The 17,153-nt window shown below is 43.2% G+C and overlaps 1 protein-coding gene across 2 annotated transcripts in view; it reads left to right on the top strand.

The window, feature by feature from the left end:
* Window positions 1-17,153, top strand: part of CLUAP1 (clusterin associated protein 1) — a 56,448-nt gene that overhangs the window by 5,176 nt on the left and 34,119 nt on the right. For both annotated transcript variants that reach the window (XM_029957799.1, XM_029957798.1), the window contains exons 3-6: window positions 22-117; window positions 11,793-11,876; window positions 13,583-13,716; window positions 15,094-15,235. In XM_029957799.1, coding sequence (XP_029813659.1) covers window positions 22-117; window positions 11,793-11,876; window positions 13,583-13,716; window positions 15,094-15,235 — 456 coding nt within the window. The remainder of the gene's footprint in view (window positions 1-21; window positions 118-11,792; window positions 11,877-13,582; window positions 13,717-15,093; window positions 15,236-17,153) is intronic.

The raw sequence follows: 17,153 nt of genomic DNA, 5'->3' as shown, positions 1-17,153 counted from the left end.
GTGCTGTTGTTGTGTTCCCAGGTTGCTGACCTGAAGGCAGCTAGACAGCTTGCTTCTGAAATCACCTCCAAAGGAGCAGTTCTGTATGACTTACTTGGCAAAGAAATGGAGCTAAGGGTAAGTACACACTGGAGAGTGTGGAAAAACTTGTGTTCACTGACTGCTGCAAAGGAAAAGGTTAAAAAAATATCAGTGATCCTTAATGACTGCATCTGCCATGAATATTGGGTGACTTTGAAGGAATGGGTCTGACAGTTTGCATTTCCTTCCCACTTGTATTCGTGCCTGGATTGCAGAAAGCCTGAGAGAAGGGTTTGGCATTTTCTCTTTAGCAGGAAACTGAAATACTCTCTGTTGAACTGTTTGGAAATACTAACTTCATGTGCACATTGTAGTGGTGGGGAGGGATATATTCATAAAGATAAATGATTAATGCCCTTAGTTTTCCAAGGGTAAGACTCATTATTCCTGAGTCAGTAGCTGAAGGTCTGTAGGGTAGATGTTCTTCAGCTTAGCTGGGAGATCACAAGCTGGTGCATGAAGTCAGGGAAGTGTCCTGAAACACTGCCAATAAATCTTGCAGTTATTTTCTTCAGTGCACTTACCTGCAGTGCTGGGGGTTATTCATTTTCTGAAAATGGACATTTGAAAAAGAGAAACCCTGCACGTTGTTGGGAATGGTCAGATCTGCAGTATCTGAGCTGCAGGAAGTGCACCCTTTAGAGCTGTAAACTGTGAGCCTCCACTATTAATGCTCCCAGATCCTTGTCTAACGGAGTACAAGTGTTTCAGAGGGTGGGGGATAACACTGGGAAGATTATCCATGGAACACTGCCTTTTCTGCTGGATCTGTACATGATAATGCCACTGTGTAAAGGACATTAATATTTCAACAGACAGAAGGGATAAGCCAGTTTAATTCAGTGTACACAATTATCACAAAACTGTTAATCAGTTACTTCTCATCTTGTATTCTTTACTTAATTCTTTAATTTTCACACAAATGGTACATGATGTGTTAATATTTGCTATGGAGCGTTGAACTTTTTTGTTCTGGGTACAGTGTCCTTATAACTCCACTCAAAAGTCAAATATAGGTCAGTATAAGGCATCATTTTTAAAAAAATACTGAAGCATTGGTTTGGAATTGGGCATTGTTTAACCACTTTAAATCACAGCTTTTAGGAAGCTGCCTTTGGAACTGGGCAAAGGGACAGGCACAAGAGCAGCGTGCTGAAAGGGTGGGATGAAAAATCAGGAGATGAGGAAGTCCTGAAGTGCAGCCACTTTTCACTGGGTGCATTAATAAATCTTCAAAGGTACCATTTCTAAAAGGATGGTGTTTCTTAGACAGAGCAGTGAGCACGTGTTTCTTGTGGCACAAGGGCTGAGTACAACTAATCCTGTGCAGGTATTCTGCACAAAGGTTTGACAGACAGGACTAGCCCTTAAGAAGTCCTGTCCTGGGAAAGATGACCTTTGCTTCTGTGTCATTAGCTCTGAGTGTATCTCCTGAAGGCTAAAGGTGACACAGCGTGGTGAGAACCTCCAGAGAGCAGCAGAAGAGGCTTTCATGCTCTGTTTCTTGTGATTTGTGGCTGGTTCCAACCTTCTTCAGTGATTTGTTAAACCTGAAGGACCCACTTTGGGCTGGTGTGTTAAATTGTCAAGTTTGGTATATAAGCATGTGACAAATTTGGGACTTGAGCCTGGAAAAAAGTCAACAGCTTTCAAGTAAAAAGCCCTGATGCTGCACTAACCAGTTTTTCAATGGAATTTTTCCAGTTTTCCTTCTTTAATTATAAGCCCCCCAACTCTGCTTTTCACTTGAAGGGTGAGATTTGCTCCTCACAGGAGAGGCTTAGAGCCCATTGCTGCTGTTTTCTTCCACCACTGTTGGGCCTGGGCTTCTTGTCACAGAGCCAGTGCTGAGGGCAGTAAGGAATTGCCCTCCCACATCTGCCACATCTTCCCTGGATCCTTCATAGGGTTGCTGAGGTGCTCAGAAGATCTCAGGGATGGCATCTTCTGCCTGCCCTTCCCACCTGCTTCCAGGTGGGCAGTAGGAGAACTGCAGTTAATTCTGGCTTTGTGTAGGGAATTAGAGCTCTGCTGGCAATATCAAATTAATTGCCACTAATCTAAGGTTACTTTTATTCTTTTTTAATGTGCAGATTACTGATTTCCACTGGTTATTTTCTTTTGGCACTGCATGGCTAATTAATGCTCACAGTAAATGGCACTGGCAGAGGGTTTGTACTGTTAAAAGGGTTTAGAACAGTATGGTTTATTTTTTCATTCCATTTTATCTCCTGGTACCTGTTGCATGGACTAAAATGCATCAACAGCTGTGATAGCATTTACATGAATTTGAAAACATGGGAGATTTATGTTCCCCAAACCTCTTTTTTCTTTCTTTTCCCAATCCATTCATTTGCAGATATTTAAATGAAGGCCCTTCCTACCTAGGCTTGCACAGGCTGATGATGTATGTTGTTTCTATCCTAAGTGAAGATGGCTTCATTTTCCAGGAACTATGAAGGAAATGCCAGCATTTGGCACTAATGGGTTGTCTAGGTCTGTTTTTGTAGTCTGAACAGCTTTTGGGGAAGGATCATTGGGGAAAAGTGAAGTAAAACTCATTATTTCCTTTAGAAATGTTGACTCTAATTTGTGCAACAACCTTTATGTTCTCTGTTGGAGTCTTTTTGCACATAATTTGTGTAGGAACTGTGTAGAAAGGGTTTATACATTAAATAAATTCCATTGCTTCAAGTCATGAAACACTTTTTTAAAATAAATTACTTTCTGAATGAAAACAGATTTCAGCTAGAGAAGAGTTTAAGGGAATGGTTCTTTTAGATGTATTGGAGATAGATAGTGCTGTAAATGTATGTGCATATTTTTGGGGAAGAGTTTAAGTCTGTTTTTGTTTTCTTGGAAATGTGGTTCTCTGCCTTTCTGATGCCTTTGCAAATGCATTATTCCCTGACTGAATAGATAGTTCTTCTGTATATGTAAACTGCTTCCAAAGTTAATTTATAGTGTAAAAAAAGGACATTTAATTAAGGACAGAGGAAGAAACAAATCCTACAGGTTTTTTTCTGAATTCAGACTATGATGTTAAATTTTTTGGGAAAACAAAAAACAAATCAAACCCCCAAATTATAGTCTTCTCATCAGATGAAAATCACAATATAATTACTGAATTCCATGGGAGCTGTGTGTTTCCAGCCCAGCTGTGAATGAGCACAGTGCAGGTTATTGGTGTCCTGTGGCAGTGCAGTGCAGGAAACACAGAATTTTTATTTTAAAATGCATTTAAACCTTACATTTGGAAGGTAATTTTCAGTTTCCAGTCTTGCTGGTCCAGGTCTTGGAGCACAGAAGTTGCAGGTAGGATTGGTAGGGTGTAGTGGAGCTGATGGATGAGTTTTGGTACCACACTGTGAGATCCCTACATGAAAAGCAAATTCCATGTACAGAGAAATATGTCTTGGTCTTCATTGTTTCCTTTCCTGCCAGGGGCACTTTGTCTGCATTGCATTGCTGTGTAACCTTAATTTTCAGAATATTTCCATCTAGCTTTGGAAGAGTAACCAGGCATGTTGAGTTCTGGTTTTCTGTAATATGTTTTCTGCTTTTTTGGGGGGATGGGGAAGGTGGAGGTTGATTTGGATTTGAGGTGGAGATGGGAAATTTTGTTTGGGTTTCTTTCTCTGTCTTCCTGCACTGTACTAAATGAATGAAGAAAATGAAGTTGAAAATAGTCTGTGATTAAGGCTGCCAAGCCCAAAATCAAGGAAAGCAGCAAGAGAATTAATGTCAGTACTTGGGCAAAATGCAGCACTGCTTCCCTATGGATTCACTTTGGATTTTGGGACCTCCACAGCTGAGTGCTGCCATCCTGGACATGGACAAAGATGTTGAAAAAGCCAGTGGTCCTCTATATCCTAAAAAAATGGCAAAGTGGGGGAAATGGCCAGATTAACCTCTGGGGGGAAGGAGGGGTGATGAGGTGATCCCAATAATTCCTTAGCTCCAAAAAAAACCAGTAATGAGCCTTTTCAGGGTGCTCCTGAGTTATCCTACATTGGCCATCCAAGAGGAAAAATTCCTGGCTATTTCTAACCCTGGCCTGACTCTGAGTGCTTCCCACCCTGCATCTGCCAGAGCTCCTGTGGCCACATTAGCAGGAGCCTGTCAGGAAGCTGCTCTGCTTAGACTTGCTGAATTATTGGACAATAAGGAAGATAATGAAGCAAAAAAATTCCAGAAGAAAACTGCCTTCGTGCTGGTGGCAGGCAGAAAGATTTCTGACCTCGAGGTTGTTTGCATTTTACTTAATTAGCTCTAAGCCCCGTAAAACTGAAGAAAAATGAAAATAATCTTTTTTTTTTTAGGGTGTGTAGCTTGTGCTGAGGACGGGCAATGCAGAGGGTTTGTTTTCTAATGCTCCTCTTGACCCTTTTTCCATCTGTGACCTTGAACAAAGTGCTTATTCTCTGCATCCACTCATGTAAATAAAGTAATTTCTGAGTTTTGTAGATTAAAGCTTTTAACAGCCAGATAAAGTGTTTCCCGGTCTCTGGAGGATGAATTTTGAAGGAAGAACAGGGCACTGCTCCCAGTGTTATTTTTATGGATGCCACAGCTTGTTCCAAAACTGATGCAAGTCACCGGGACTCTCGTTGCTGACTCCAGCCGTGAAATGCTGGAATTAAACTCTTTGGAGAGCCAAAGGCACTCAGATCCAGCTGCAGAGCTGAGACAGGGTTAGTTACAGCACAGAGAGCTGTCACTGAGGACATTTAACTTGGATCTCTTTATTCCCAGCTTTCTGATTGAAGAGAGCCCTTCCTCCCTGCCCTCCCCTCCCGCTGCGGTTGGACGCCCACTCGGGGGAGAGGGAGATGTGATTTGGGAGGTGGCTGCGCCGTTCCCAGCTCTTGGGAGCTGAGCTGCGAGAGAATTATTTTATTTGGAATGTTGGGAACGTTTTTCCGTCTGCCAAATGTTGCTTCTGGGTACCAGACACTGCCTGGGGGAGGCTGATAAACTAATTTCTCTCATTTCCCAGGCTCTGGTTATGAAACTGCCACGAGAAGGATTTCTAGTGGAAATTTGTGTCTTGAAATTGCCAGAACTCTGGAGAATCACCTGGCTTACTTCAGAATTTTTGAACTGTCCTGCTTCTAACCCAAACCTAACCTATCAATATGAGGAGTAGGGCTTGTTGGAAATTAACCCTTAATATAAAATTGGATTAATACTGTGCTAGAGATTGCTTTGTCCATAACCATGGTCGTGTGCTACATGGGTGTATTTTATATAAGAAATGGTTTTGTGTGAACTTCCCAGGAGTATTCAGCTTGAAGACATGGCATCAGCTGTAAACTGATGGGTGGAACATTTCTCCTGCTGGTTTGGGGACCAGCTGTGTCAATGCAGTGGTAGTTGGAAGATCTGAATTCTTATAGCTCAGTTCTAGACTGTTTCAAAAAGCCATTCTAGTTTGGCAAGGAAGAAAATCTCATCTGAACCATCTTTTTTATGTCACAGCATTTGTCAAAACCTGTGTGAGCCTGCAAGAAGTTCCACTTAATTAAGCTAAATCAGGAACACTGTCTTCTGAATATCTGGTGAGGTTTTGGTTGTTCATTATTGCTATTCATGAGACACAGAGGATAGCCATGTCAAAATTTTAATTCCAGAAGAGGAAAATGTGCTGACTTAAACATAAGGACAATGATTTTAGGTATTTTTAGCTCTTTAAAATGCCTTTTTTCCTGCCCAAAGTGATCCGCCCGATATTTCTGTTGCTGCAAACAGAACCTGGTCTAGTGGAAGGTGTGGGTTGGAGCGAGATGGGCTTTAAGTTCCCTTCCAACCCAAACCACTCTGTGATCCCAGGATTCCGTGAAAACAACAGCCACTCCACTGGTTGAGCTTTCCTGGGAATGGAAACCCAAGTTGTGTGGCAGTGCTTGCTGTAGGAAAAGTTTACCCTTTGTCTTTGGGGGACAGTTCTTGCTGCCACCTTTGCTGCAGCTTTCTGTGATGTCTTTATGTGTCCTTGAGGTCTGAAAGATGCTCCTGAAAAATGCACTCCTTTTTGTTGTTTTTTTTTTTCCCCTCTAAGAAAATCATAACCCTTCCTGAAGTTTTTTTATATAAGGTAAGGAAATTCCATTTCTAATATTGTTGCAGAAGATTGTGGATAAGAAGGAGAAGCTGAAAAGATTTTTGCCTGACTGGGTGTTTTGTTCTCTTGGTGACCCCTCCTCTTTTTTCCTTTAAAAGACAACCAGCAATCTCCCTCTGCCCATGCTGCCCAAGGCCATTTCTATCTGTTCTTATTAGGAATTCCACTCACAGGCTTCACTTCTGCTCTTCTAGAAGAGAGGTCTTCATTGTCATCTTCCCATACTCTGGAGGAGACACCCCAAACCTGGCTAAGGACCCATGAAGTGACACCTGGTAGTGCTGAGGACTAATCCAAACTATACCACTGCAGCGTGTCATCAATCCTTACACTAAGTAAATTGAAGGTGAGGATTTTGAGGGTGTAGGAAGGTCACAGGAAGCACATGCTGGAGTTTGTGAGCTGAGGGTGAATCAGTGGTATCAACTCTTGACCCAGAAGAGACCTGGTGGAGTGTGTGGGGAGGGACCAGAGCAGTGTAACTTGGTACCTGCCACGAAACTTTAAAGTTCCTTTTCCTGCCTCAGCAGAACCACATGTGCAGATGACTTCTGATCTGTCTGGGCAGGCTTTCTGGTTCTTTTGGGTCACAGGAAAATGATGTTTTCCTGTCATTTCTCTCAGATCTCCTTGTGACGTGGTTTTTACATGTTGGGATAGCCAAGGGTTTGGGCACCGTGACTGAGACCCTGCATTGCTGAGTAGGGAGATGTCTCCATGGATTCCCTTTGAGGACTGCTGAGATGAGCATGAAAACAAGCAGCATAGCCTGGAAGAAGCAAAATTCTCAATTATCAGTACCTTTAATTTCTTGAGGGGGAAAACAGGGTTTTGGGAAGGGTCAGATTCCTTCAGAAGCTCTGGATGGTTTTTAATGTCCCTCACGAGACTTCCTGTTCCTATATAATGATGCCTAATTATCCATTCCCTGTGTTGGCCAAATATGATCCCAGTGTGTGTTAGTGAACCCCCTGAACAATAAACTCTTCAAAAGGAGAGCTTTATGGCCTGCCTGGACAGCTGGAGTTGGCAAACCTGTTTGCAGGGAGCAGGGGCTGTAATGCTGTCTGGATTCAGGCTGAAGGGAACAGTGGCAGTGTCACTTCTGCATTCATCAGGCTTAGAATTTCTGAAAAACAAAGAAGAATTGTACCTGTGGTCAAAAACCCATAGAAAGAATCACAGACTGGTTTGGGTTGGAAGGGACCTTAAAGCTCATCCCATTCCACCCCCTCCCATGGGCAGGGACACCTTCCACTAGCCCAGGTTGCTCCAAACCCCATCCAACCCAGCACTGAACACTTCCAGGGATGGGGCACAAATTCTCTGTGGTGCAAGACCAGTGTGTTAGAAAAAAGCTTTTATTTCTGGTCTTCACCACAAAAAAGGTGTTTAGAAACCTCTGCTAGACTTTGAGCACATCAGTACGTACGTTTATCGCACGACATTTGTCATCAGCCACTTGTGTGCTGGTCATGCCTAATTACCTGCCTTGGTTCCTTCCTGCAGGTTGGAATTCCATCCATTTATGCACACATGAAGCAAGCAGGAGGGGGGTTTATAAATTTTTGGCCCGTAACAATGGAAAACCATCACCAGTTGAAAATATCTCAGTGGGCGTATTTGCAGAACGGGTTTTGCAGCAGTGGCTCCTCGTTGTTAACTGAGTACCAGGCTCCTGGGGGAAAATTCCCTGCAGGGGAAGTGGTGGGTGCATTTGCAGAGGTGGAAGCATCCTCTTGCCTGTGACATTCCTGTGCAGCCCATCCAGTTCCACCCCTGCCATGGGCAGGGACACCTTCCACCAGCCCAGGTTGCTCCAAACCCCGTCCAACCTGGCCTTGGACACTTCCAGGGATCCAGGGGCAGCCACAGCTCTCTTGTAGCTTTGGATGCAGCCCAGGATACACACACTAAAAGGATTTATACTTCCAGTAAAGGATAGGTATTCCCTAAGGATCCTGGAGGGGCAGAGAGGTCCTTGTGTTTCCACATTCAGAAAACTTCAGGCTGCAGTGGAATGGTTCTTTAGTGCCAGGAAAGGCAATCCTGCTTCCCTGCATTTTCAGTTGGAGCCAGCTGGATGTCTGGCAGTGAAGCTGCAGGAGGGTTTGATAAGGTATTTGATAAGGTCACTAGCTCTATATTTGTGTCCTCCAGGATGGTTGTTTGCTGGGTGAGATTGAATTCCTGGTTAGATGAACCAGTGGCTTCGTTAGCTGTTGGCAGCTGGAAGCTGTGCTGCAACACCCACCCGAGTGTGGTGATGGTGACTTGTGGTCCTGTGCTGGGCTGGGGCTGCAGCAAACCCCAGGACCTCAGCTCCTGGCCTCTGCCTCAAGTCTGGCTGCTCATCTGATATCTCGAGACACAACCTTGGGCTCCTGCTCCCCAAATCTGCTGTGGCCTTGTCCCTCACCGGTGTGTGAGCCCAGGGTTCATCACTCGGTGGGGACACAACAAAAGAGATGAGTAAATGCTTTATACAGATGGAGTTTTGAAGGCCTTAAGATCAGTGTTATTTCCTGAAATGGCTGCAGTTCCGTTTTGCTTGAAGGAAATTTCACTTTTGATGCCCAAACTGGTGCAATCTGTGCAGAACTGGCTTCTGTGTGAACTCTCCATGTCCCGTGGGAATGTCCTGACAGGCCAGGCTCTGGGCTGCTGTGTTGAGCAGTCAGCTAATTTTTGATTAGAAATCTTGCTTTGTAATCAAATTTTCATTTACGAAGAAAACAGAGGTTTTGAGTCTAAACCAATCAATAATTTGTATATACTTCCAAGTGGCTTTGTCCAAATTAAGATTCAAAACTTGAGGAATTAGTCTCAGCTTTTCCATGCAGCACCAAATAGTCCAACCAGGGAGGATAACCAACACCACCAATGGTGTCTTTTGTGTACTTTCATGTATTTTCTTTAATTAGTTCATCACAAATAATATTACACATGCTTCCCTGATTTTTAGTCAGTATTTATCAGATAAAGCTGTAGCCAGGGAGCTCCTGGACACTTGGAACAGAAGCTCTGGGAAGTGATAAACAGTCCCCTTGTTCATGAATACCTCTGGTTTCATGGAGGTTTGCTTTCTGCAGTTGGAATTACCAGGCTTATTCCATCACTGCCTTAATATTTTTTCTGTATTTTTGATCTCTCCTGAGAACTCTTATTTTTAACAGTCAATTTAAAGGAAGCCTCTGGAGTATCATAATGTGTATTCTGATGAGTACACCTAATTACAAAGAGTACATTAGATGAACGAGGCTGTATTTTTAATTTGCACACCTTTTTTTTTTGAACACAAGGAATTGTGAGTGCAGCCAGTGGTGATGAAATACCCGGTGTTCGGATAAATTCAGAAAATTGGGTTTGCCTTCAGGTAAAGCCTATTTGTATCAACAGATTTAAGCAAGAACAGATGTGCCTTTGTGTAAAGCCAGGCTTTTAAAAATCCCAGTTGTCATTTTTCTGTGTATTTATATTGGGTAGGAGATACCACTGAGGATGAGTTGGGCTGAAAGAAGAATATATTTTATTTGCTCATGCAGGAAGTCAGAGATAGTCACAGTGGTTGTGTTAAATTCATTTTATTTAATTTGCTGATGGCCTTACAATGTTTAAACTGACCAGCTTTGCTATTTGAGAATAAATGCTTTTCCCAACATCCTCCTGATCTTTGTGGGATGTTTATCCAGGCTTGTTAATGTGAGCTACCTTCCTTTTAATCCTCTTCTGTATGGCCAGTTGCAGGGTCCTTCTTGAAAAGAGATATTAAAACTAAAAGTTTTCTCTTTGAGAGTGTTCATGGGATAACAAGAAATAGCCCAGTGAGGGGTACCTAGGGAAGCAGTGACAAACATCCACAAAAAAAATCTGTTCACAGCTTTGATAGTCTCAAAATAGATTTATTTTTCCATTATATTTTCATTATATATTAATATTTTTTCCATTATATTGAATATCTTTTCCACTTAAACTTATTCCTCCAAAGAGTCAAAGTCAGGTTAATGCTACTGTTTGTACCAGTGAAGTGGAAAATGTGCATTTGAAGGCAGAGTTTTAGGGGCAAGCTGGGTGTCCAGAGGATTCTCCTCTCTGTCTCTTGGGGTGTGAGGGGGTTAATTGCCCTGACCTTGTGATTTTCCACTTTAACCCCAATTCCACAGTCTGAAAATACAAATTCCAGCCTTTCCCCTGTTCTGGGATGCCCTAACAGGTTTTTCCAAGCAGTTGTGACTGTAGAACTGAACCCTGTTGTAGGAAATTATGTGGATTTTTGCACAAAGACTGTGGTGTCTGTACAGGAAACGTCACAGGAAGCTAAGGGAAGGCAGAAGATTAAACTTGCACAAATTATTCCAACTTTAAAGGGCAGATCCTCAGAATTTTCTGTAAAACCATCAGTCCCCTGCCCTGACCCCCCAGTGCAGGGCCCTGTGTCCAGAATAGCTCCTCAGCTACATTATTCTTCCTCCAAAAAACATCTACCTATGGAATTATTCAGGACTTTGTGTCTTATTTGTATCTTGTTTTCATCCAAATTAACCTCCTGCTTAGGAGTTTGCATTTCTCAGTGGACAGAGGGATGTTCACAAGCACTTCAGGCAGTGTAAGCTGTCACTGCCACCAACAGATGTAACTCCTGCCACTCTCTCCAACATAATATTTCTACTTCTTGTGCCAGGGAAAAAAACCTTTGTGCAGCATGTGGTTGGATTGCTCAGAGACTTGGTCCAGCAGAGGAATATGCTCAGCACAAAAAGCTGTTTTGTTTTGGTGGGTTTTTTTTGGCTGGATGAGCTCCCAGGTTGGGTTCACCCTGCAGTTTCTTGGACTTGACTTGGTGGGGAGGGAGCAGGCTCTGCCCCTGTGCAGTCTGGAGTGTCTGGCATGGTTTTAGCAAAGTTGTTGTATCTACTTCCAGAATTCATTCTGGAGTGTGATAAACAAAGCCTTGTTTCTGTAAGTTTTTGAACAGGAGTTTATTACATGGTAAAAACAAGCAGCTGGCTGGGTGACAGAAATGGGGACAAATTTCCCAAATCTACACCCCTACTACAGTGTACATTTGGCATTTATCTTAGCTACTTCATGCATATTAATTATATCATATACATATACATTCTACAGTTTTTTGCTAAGCATTTAATATATGGGGTTTTTTACAGCTAAAGCTAAATGTTTATCTCTACAACCGGTCATAATTCACACATTCTTGGACAAACAGGTGCCTAAAAGATTTAAAGTTCTACCATATTTTATTCTTAGGATATAGGGAGGTTTCAGTGCCCCTTGACCTTGTAAGGGTCTGGTTTATTTCTTTATGGGGGTGTAATTAAGTTTTACAATCTGTTTGTTTTATTTTGATGTAATCACCCATTTGTTTCACGAATCACAATTATTTATTTATCACATGGATTTACCTGTTGTAATGTGTATAAAGCATTTTTAGGTTCTTAGTTGGCCGTTTTCTAGAGAGGTGCTTTTTCCATCTTTATCCACATGTTACCAAATGTTTTTCCAATGTGAGATGGTTTTAAGGACATTGGGCTGCAATGCTGAAATATAATGGTGTATTTTTATTTCGTAGGAAGCAAGAACAGAATCTATTGCCAGACCTTTGGAGATAAATGAGGCTGAGAAGGTGATGAAAATTGCCATTGACAGTGTTCTGGTAAGCAAAATGATATTTATTTCATTGAAAAATTATAATTTCTCTGCTGCAAGAAGGATGTAGCTCTTTTTATCTACAGTGAATGAGGTAGGGCACAGTGATGGCTATGAGCTGGCAGAAATCACACCTGCAGCAGAAAGGGTGAACAAATCTAGCAGCAGCACCTAGAAGATGTTAAGATCCTCTTTGCTGCACTGTCACACTATGTGACTACTGGTTTAATGTGCAGAAACATTCCCTCATCAAATAGCTGCACTTGGCCTCTCTCTTGGGAGAAAACACATTTTAGTCATATTCTCTGCCTCTCTTAGGAGCTTTGCCCCAAAAGCTGGACAGAAGGGATAAAAATGGCCTAAATCAGCACAGAAATCTACATCCCCCCACCTTGTCTAAGCTGTGTAAACTGTGCAGAGTCAGGGAGTGACCTTGGTGACCCAAAATGTGCTGGTACCTCTGGAGTTGGGAAGCTGGGCTCTGGAAGCAGGATAGCTGAGCTAAAGGGTAAGAAGAGCTAATCAGCACTAATCAGTAGCACTCTGCTGATCAGTGCCCTGCCAGGGCATTGTTGTGGCTCTCATTTTGGAGGAACTTCTGTCTGTCCCAGTCATGGCAGCTCTGTCCTTGCTCCAGTGCTTGGGTTCCTGAATTTCCAAACCTTTTGCTGCGCTGTGTGAGGAGGGGGGTTAATCAAATCCTAGTGATTACTATCAGTTAGTTAACTGCAGACTGTATCCAGTCCAAGTGTGGACTTACAAGGAGTGGAGTTGCAGCTTTAAACAGCCAGTGCCCAATCAGTAGATATTCCAGGTGATCTTATGTCTCTGCTCCTGGTCACAGTCTCTCTGAATATTAAAGGTTGTTAACATGCCCTTTGCATTCTAGCAGTAGCACTGATGAACTAAAAGCTGCATAGTAAACTGATTGGCTTCCAACAACATATACCTCAGCTAATTAATTCTGGCCCAGTTAATTAAGTGACCTGCTCGAGTTGAGCAGCACCAACAGTTGCTGCTGGAATTTCAGTGGGTCTGAAGTTCTCTCTGTCTTCCTCAAAAGATGCTCCTGGTTTCCATGAGCACACTGACTGTACCCAGCTCATCCTCATGAGCTGGAATATTCCCACTTCCTCCTCCTGTAGCACCTGTGTTAATGTTCAGGATGCCTCCCATAGTTTGAAAAAGCAGATAAAGCAAGATTTAGAAAATGATGAAGATATTCAGATAGAGTAAGTTCTTTACAAAAGGGACCTTTACCTTGAAAAGGAAAAAAAAGTTACGGAAACCAAAAATTCCCTGAAATAATACCAAGAATAAATGCATTTCTCATCTGTGTTTATGCAGATAGAATCGTGGAATCACTAAGGTTGGAAACAACCTTAATGATTCCATTAAGACAGATTTCAAAAAGATCTTAATGATTCCAAAAGACAGGCTTCTGCCTATCTTTTACTGCTTTTTCAGTGAGAAGGAAAATTGAAGCTGTGGGGTTTTTTTTCGTTTTCTTCTTTAATAATGTCTGAAAAAAATTAAGGTATTTTAAATTTAGAAGTGTCCAGTTAGTTCACTATCCTGGTCACAAAGAACTTTTTAATTTCCATTGCCTACTTGAATAAACACAGATGAGATTATACAGAATGATGTTCAGCATCTGAAAGATAATTCTAAGTGTTCCAGGGCCAGCCATGGTTCACCATCCTTCTCTTTTAGGAACAAGTCCGAAAGACTAAAGACATGTTGAATAATGTGGCTTTGGATGAAAGCAATTTGGAAGCCAAGATTGAAAAACGAAAACTGGAACTGGAAAGAAGCCAGAAGAGGCTACAGACTCTACAAAGTGTTCGGTAAAGATTAGGAGCTGATTATCTGTTGCATAAATGAGTTTTAGCATAAAGGGTGGAACTGTTCCCAGAGGCTTCTACCATCAGTTAAACCACCAGTTTAACTGCCAGTTAAAAAATTCATTCTGCATCCCTTGTGGGGATCAGTTCCTCTGATCCTGACATAAAATCTCTAGGATCATAGAATCCCAGAATGGTTTGGGTTGGAGGGACCTTAAAGCTCATCTCATTCCAATGTCCTGCCATGGGCAGGGACACCTTCCACTAGCCCAGGTTGCTCCAAGCCCTGTCCAACCTGGCCTTGGACACTTCCAGGGATGGGGCAGCCACAGCTTCTCTGGGCAACCTGTGCCAGGGCCTCCCCACCCTCACAGGGAAGAGTTTCTTCCATATATCCAACCTAAATTTCCCCTCTTTCAGTTTGAACCTATTACTCCTTGTCCTATCACTGCAGCTCCTGATGAAGAATCCCTTTCTGGCTTCCTCGTAGGCCCCTTCAGATACTGGAGGTATCAAGGTATTCAGGTTCACAGTTTGGGTTGATTTCTTGCCCTTAATTAGGCTGCAGGTTTATACAAGCTACAATCTGACCTAATATAAAAAACCAAGGGGAAATACTAGAAAAATCAGCAGTGGAAGGAATGAGATTGTTTCACACACACCTTTGGGTCAGTGTTGGAGGAGGTGTATGGGGTAGGTGTGAAGCATCAAGCAGCAGCAGTGGTTTTGAGGGTGCAGTATTTAGCTGTGTGGTATTAAGGACATCATCACTTCATCACACAAGTCTATGCCTCTAATGACACAGGACACTTTTGTGGCAAGGAAGTGCCCAGCAAAGTATGTGATTTCCCAGCCACACTACACACTGATTTTTTGGAGCTGTGGAACAACAGCATAATTAACTTAAATTCACCTGCTAAAGGGGTCAAAATGCTGCCTTTGTGCCTGTGTGAAAGGTCATGGTAGTGGGTGCACAGTAACCTTCCTTTTGCTTTATGTAGTTTCTGCATGATGGTTTAGTGAGCTTTTGGTCTCTGAAGCAATGTAAAACCTTACAAACCAAAGGGCCTTTGAGGCTGGTTTAGCAGACTTGGAAAGGAAGCTGCAAAACCAAAAGTGTATTTCAGAATTCTGCATATGCAGGGCAATATTTATAGAATCAGAGAATCACAGAACTTGGGTGGTTCCAGCCCAGCCCAACCCCCCAGGTTTGGGTTGGAAGGAACCTTAAAGCCTGTCTCATTCCACCCCCTGCCAGGGGCAGGGACACCTTCCACTTGAACTTCCCTGTCCAACCTGGCCTTGGACACTTCCAGGGATGGGGCAGCTACAGCTTCTCCAGGCAGATTTCACTGAGCAGCTTGTGCTTGTTCTCCCCAGTCCTGCTTTTATGGATGAGTACGAGAAGATTGAGGAGCAGCTGCAGAAACAATACAGTAATTACCTGGAAAAATTCCGTAATCTGACCTACATGGAGCAACTCCTGGATGATCATCGACGGGCAGAGCAAGAGATGTTTGAGGTAAGACAGCTCAGAAACGGTCAGCAGGACTGTAGAGCCTCTAGTGCTTGTCCTTAGAACAGAAAATGTTTCAGTGTCCCTTCACAAAAACAACATCACTGTTTGTAGATCCAGCTCTGAGTGATGGCAGGTGCTGGACAGCCCAGTGGGTGTTCCAGCTCTTGGCCAAACATGACAGCACAGCTTTATTTTCTGAGTTAGAGAAGTTAAACCAGTGTAATTAAGGCCCTTGTCAGTCTCTGACCCACTGAGTTGTTTTCAGTTGATGTTTTTTTGTACATGAAGAAGGTTCTCAGCATTTCTAGTCTTTGCTTACCCTACATTAATCAATGCATGTGCATACATACAGTGTATGTGCTAAGAGATATTGGGTGCTTATTTTTACTGTCTACCAACAACTTATATAAGGGTTTCTCATCACAAGGCTCTTCCATTTCCTCATAGTAGCAAAAGAAACAGCAAAGAGCATCAGTGAGGAGATCATTTGTGCTGAGATCCTCCCCCGTGGAATTCAGTTTTGTTTGGCAGAAATTCTGTTTTCTGTCAGCTTGCTGAGTTGCATCAGTTCAGTGGGATTCTCCAGCTGGGTGATCTACATCTGTGTCTTGTCTTGCTCCAGACTTCTCTTTGGGTGTTTACTGGACTGCAATGCTTTCAGCCAGTCTTTGCTTCAACTTCCTGTAACTTCATGTTTTGTTGTCTGGCTTTTCATCCTTCTCACAGCCATTACCCTGTGTATGTTCTGTTCTTTGTTGAAAACCTGTTTCAGTGAACAATCTCCTCTTGGACCTCAATGCTGGTGGGTGTGGTGGGTGTGCTACACCTGGAGTTACAGAATCACAGAATGGTTTAGGTTGGAAGAGACCTCTGAGATCATTGAGTCCAACCTGTGCCCCATCCCCAGCTTGTCAAGCAGAGCAGAGCACTGAGTGCCACGTCCAGTCCTTCCTTATAAACACCTCCAGGGAAGGGGAGTCCACCACCTCCCTGGGCAGCACATTCCAGTACTTAACAACAACCCTTTCCATGAAGAAATTCTTCCTGATGTCCAACCTGAACCTCCCCTGGCACAACTAGAAGCCGTTCCCTCTCCTCCTGTCCCTTGTTCCCTGGGAGCAGAGCCCCACTTCCCCCCAGCTCCCCCCTCCTGTCAGGGGGTTGCAGAGCCAGAAGGTCCCCCCTGAGCCTCCTTTTCTCCAGGCTGAGGTTGCAGAGCCAGAAGGTCCCCCCTGAGCCTCCTTTTCTCCAGGCTGAGCCCCCCCAGCTCCCTCAGCCACTCCTGCTGCTCCAGACCCTTCCCCAGCTCCGTTCCCTTCCCTGCACACTCTCCAGCCCCTCAATGTCTTTCTTGTGAGGGGCCCAGAACTGATCCCAGGATTGGAGTTGCCTCAGCAGTGCAACCAGTTAACCAGTTGTTAACCAATGCTTCCTCTTTCCTCCATCACCCTTTGGTCACAGGGAAAGCCATGCTGTGTCCTGTTGAGAAGTCTCAGATATTTTGCTTCATTATTGGCTTGAGGGATAAAATAACTTACCTTTTCAAAGGTGACATGGGCATTTGACAATTCGTTAATCCCTGTGAACCAGTTTCCCATTAGCCCCCCCCTTTTTATAAGCACTGTCTCTGGAGATATTTTTCCACCTTATATCTGTAGTCAGCCTGGTATTTTCACATCTTGTTTTATAATCTTCTAGTTCTTGTCCGTATCCTTAGCCCCCCCAAAAAGATAAGTCATCAATTAAATCATAATCTTGAAATGAAGCCTAAAATCTGATTTTTCCCTTCTTTTCAAATGCCATTGAGACTTAATAGCCAAAGGAGAAATGCTTTCAACTGAGCTACCTGAAACTGGTTATAAATTCATGTGCAGAAGTTTGTTAATGAGTTGGTGGCTCTTTGGGGGATTTTTGTTAAAAG

The sequence above is a fragment of the Manacus vitellinus genome, unplaced genomic scaffold (assembly GCF_001715985.3).
Source record: "Manacus vitellinus isolate BGI_N305 unplaced genomic scaffold, ASM171598v3 scaffold_12_pilon, whole genome shotgun sequence".
NCBI lineage: Eukaryota > Metazoa > Chordata > Aves > Passeriformes > Pipridae > Manacus > Manacus vitellinus.
This window is presented reverse-complemented; position numbering and strand designations above follow the sequence as displayed.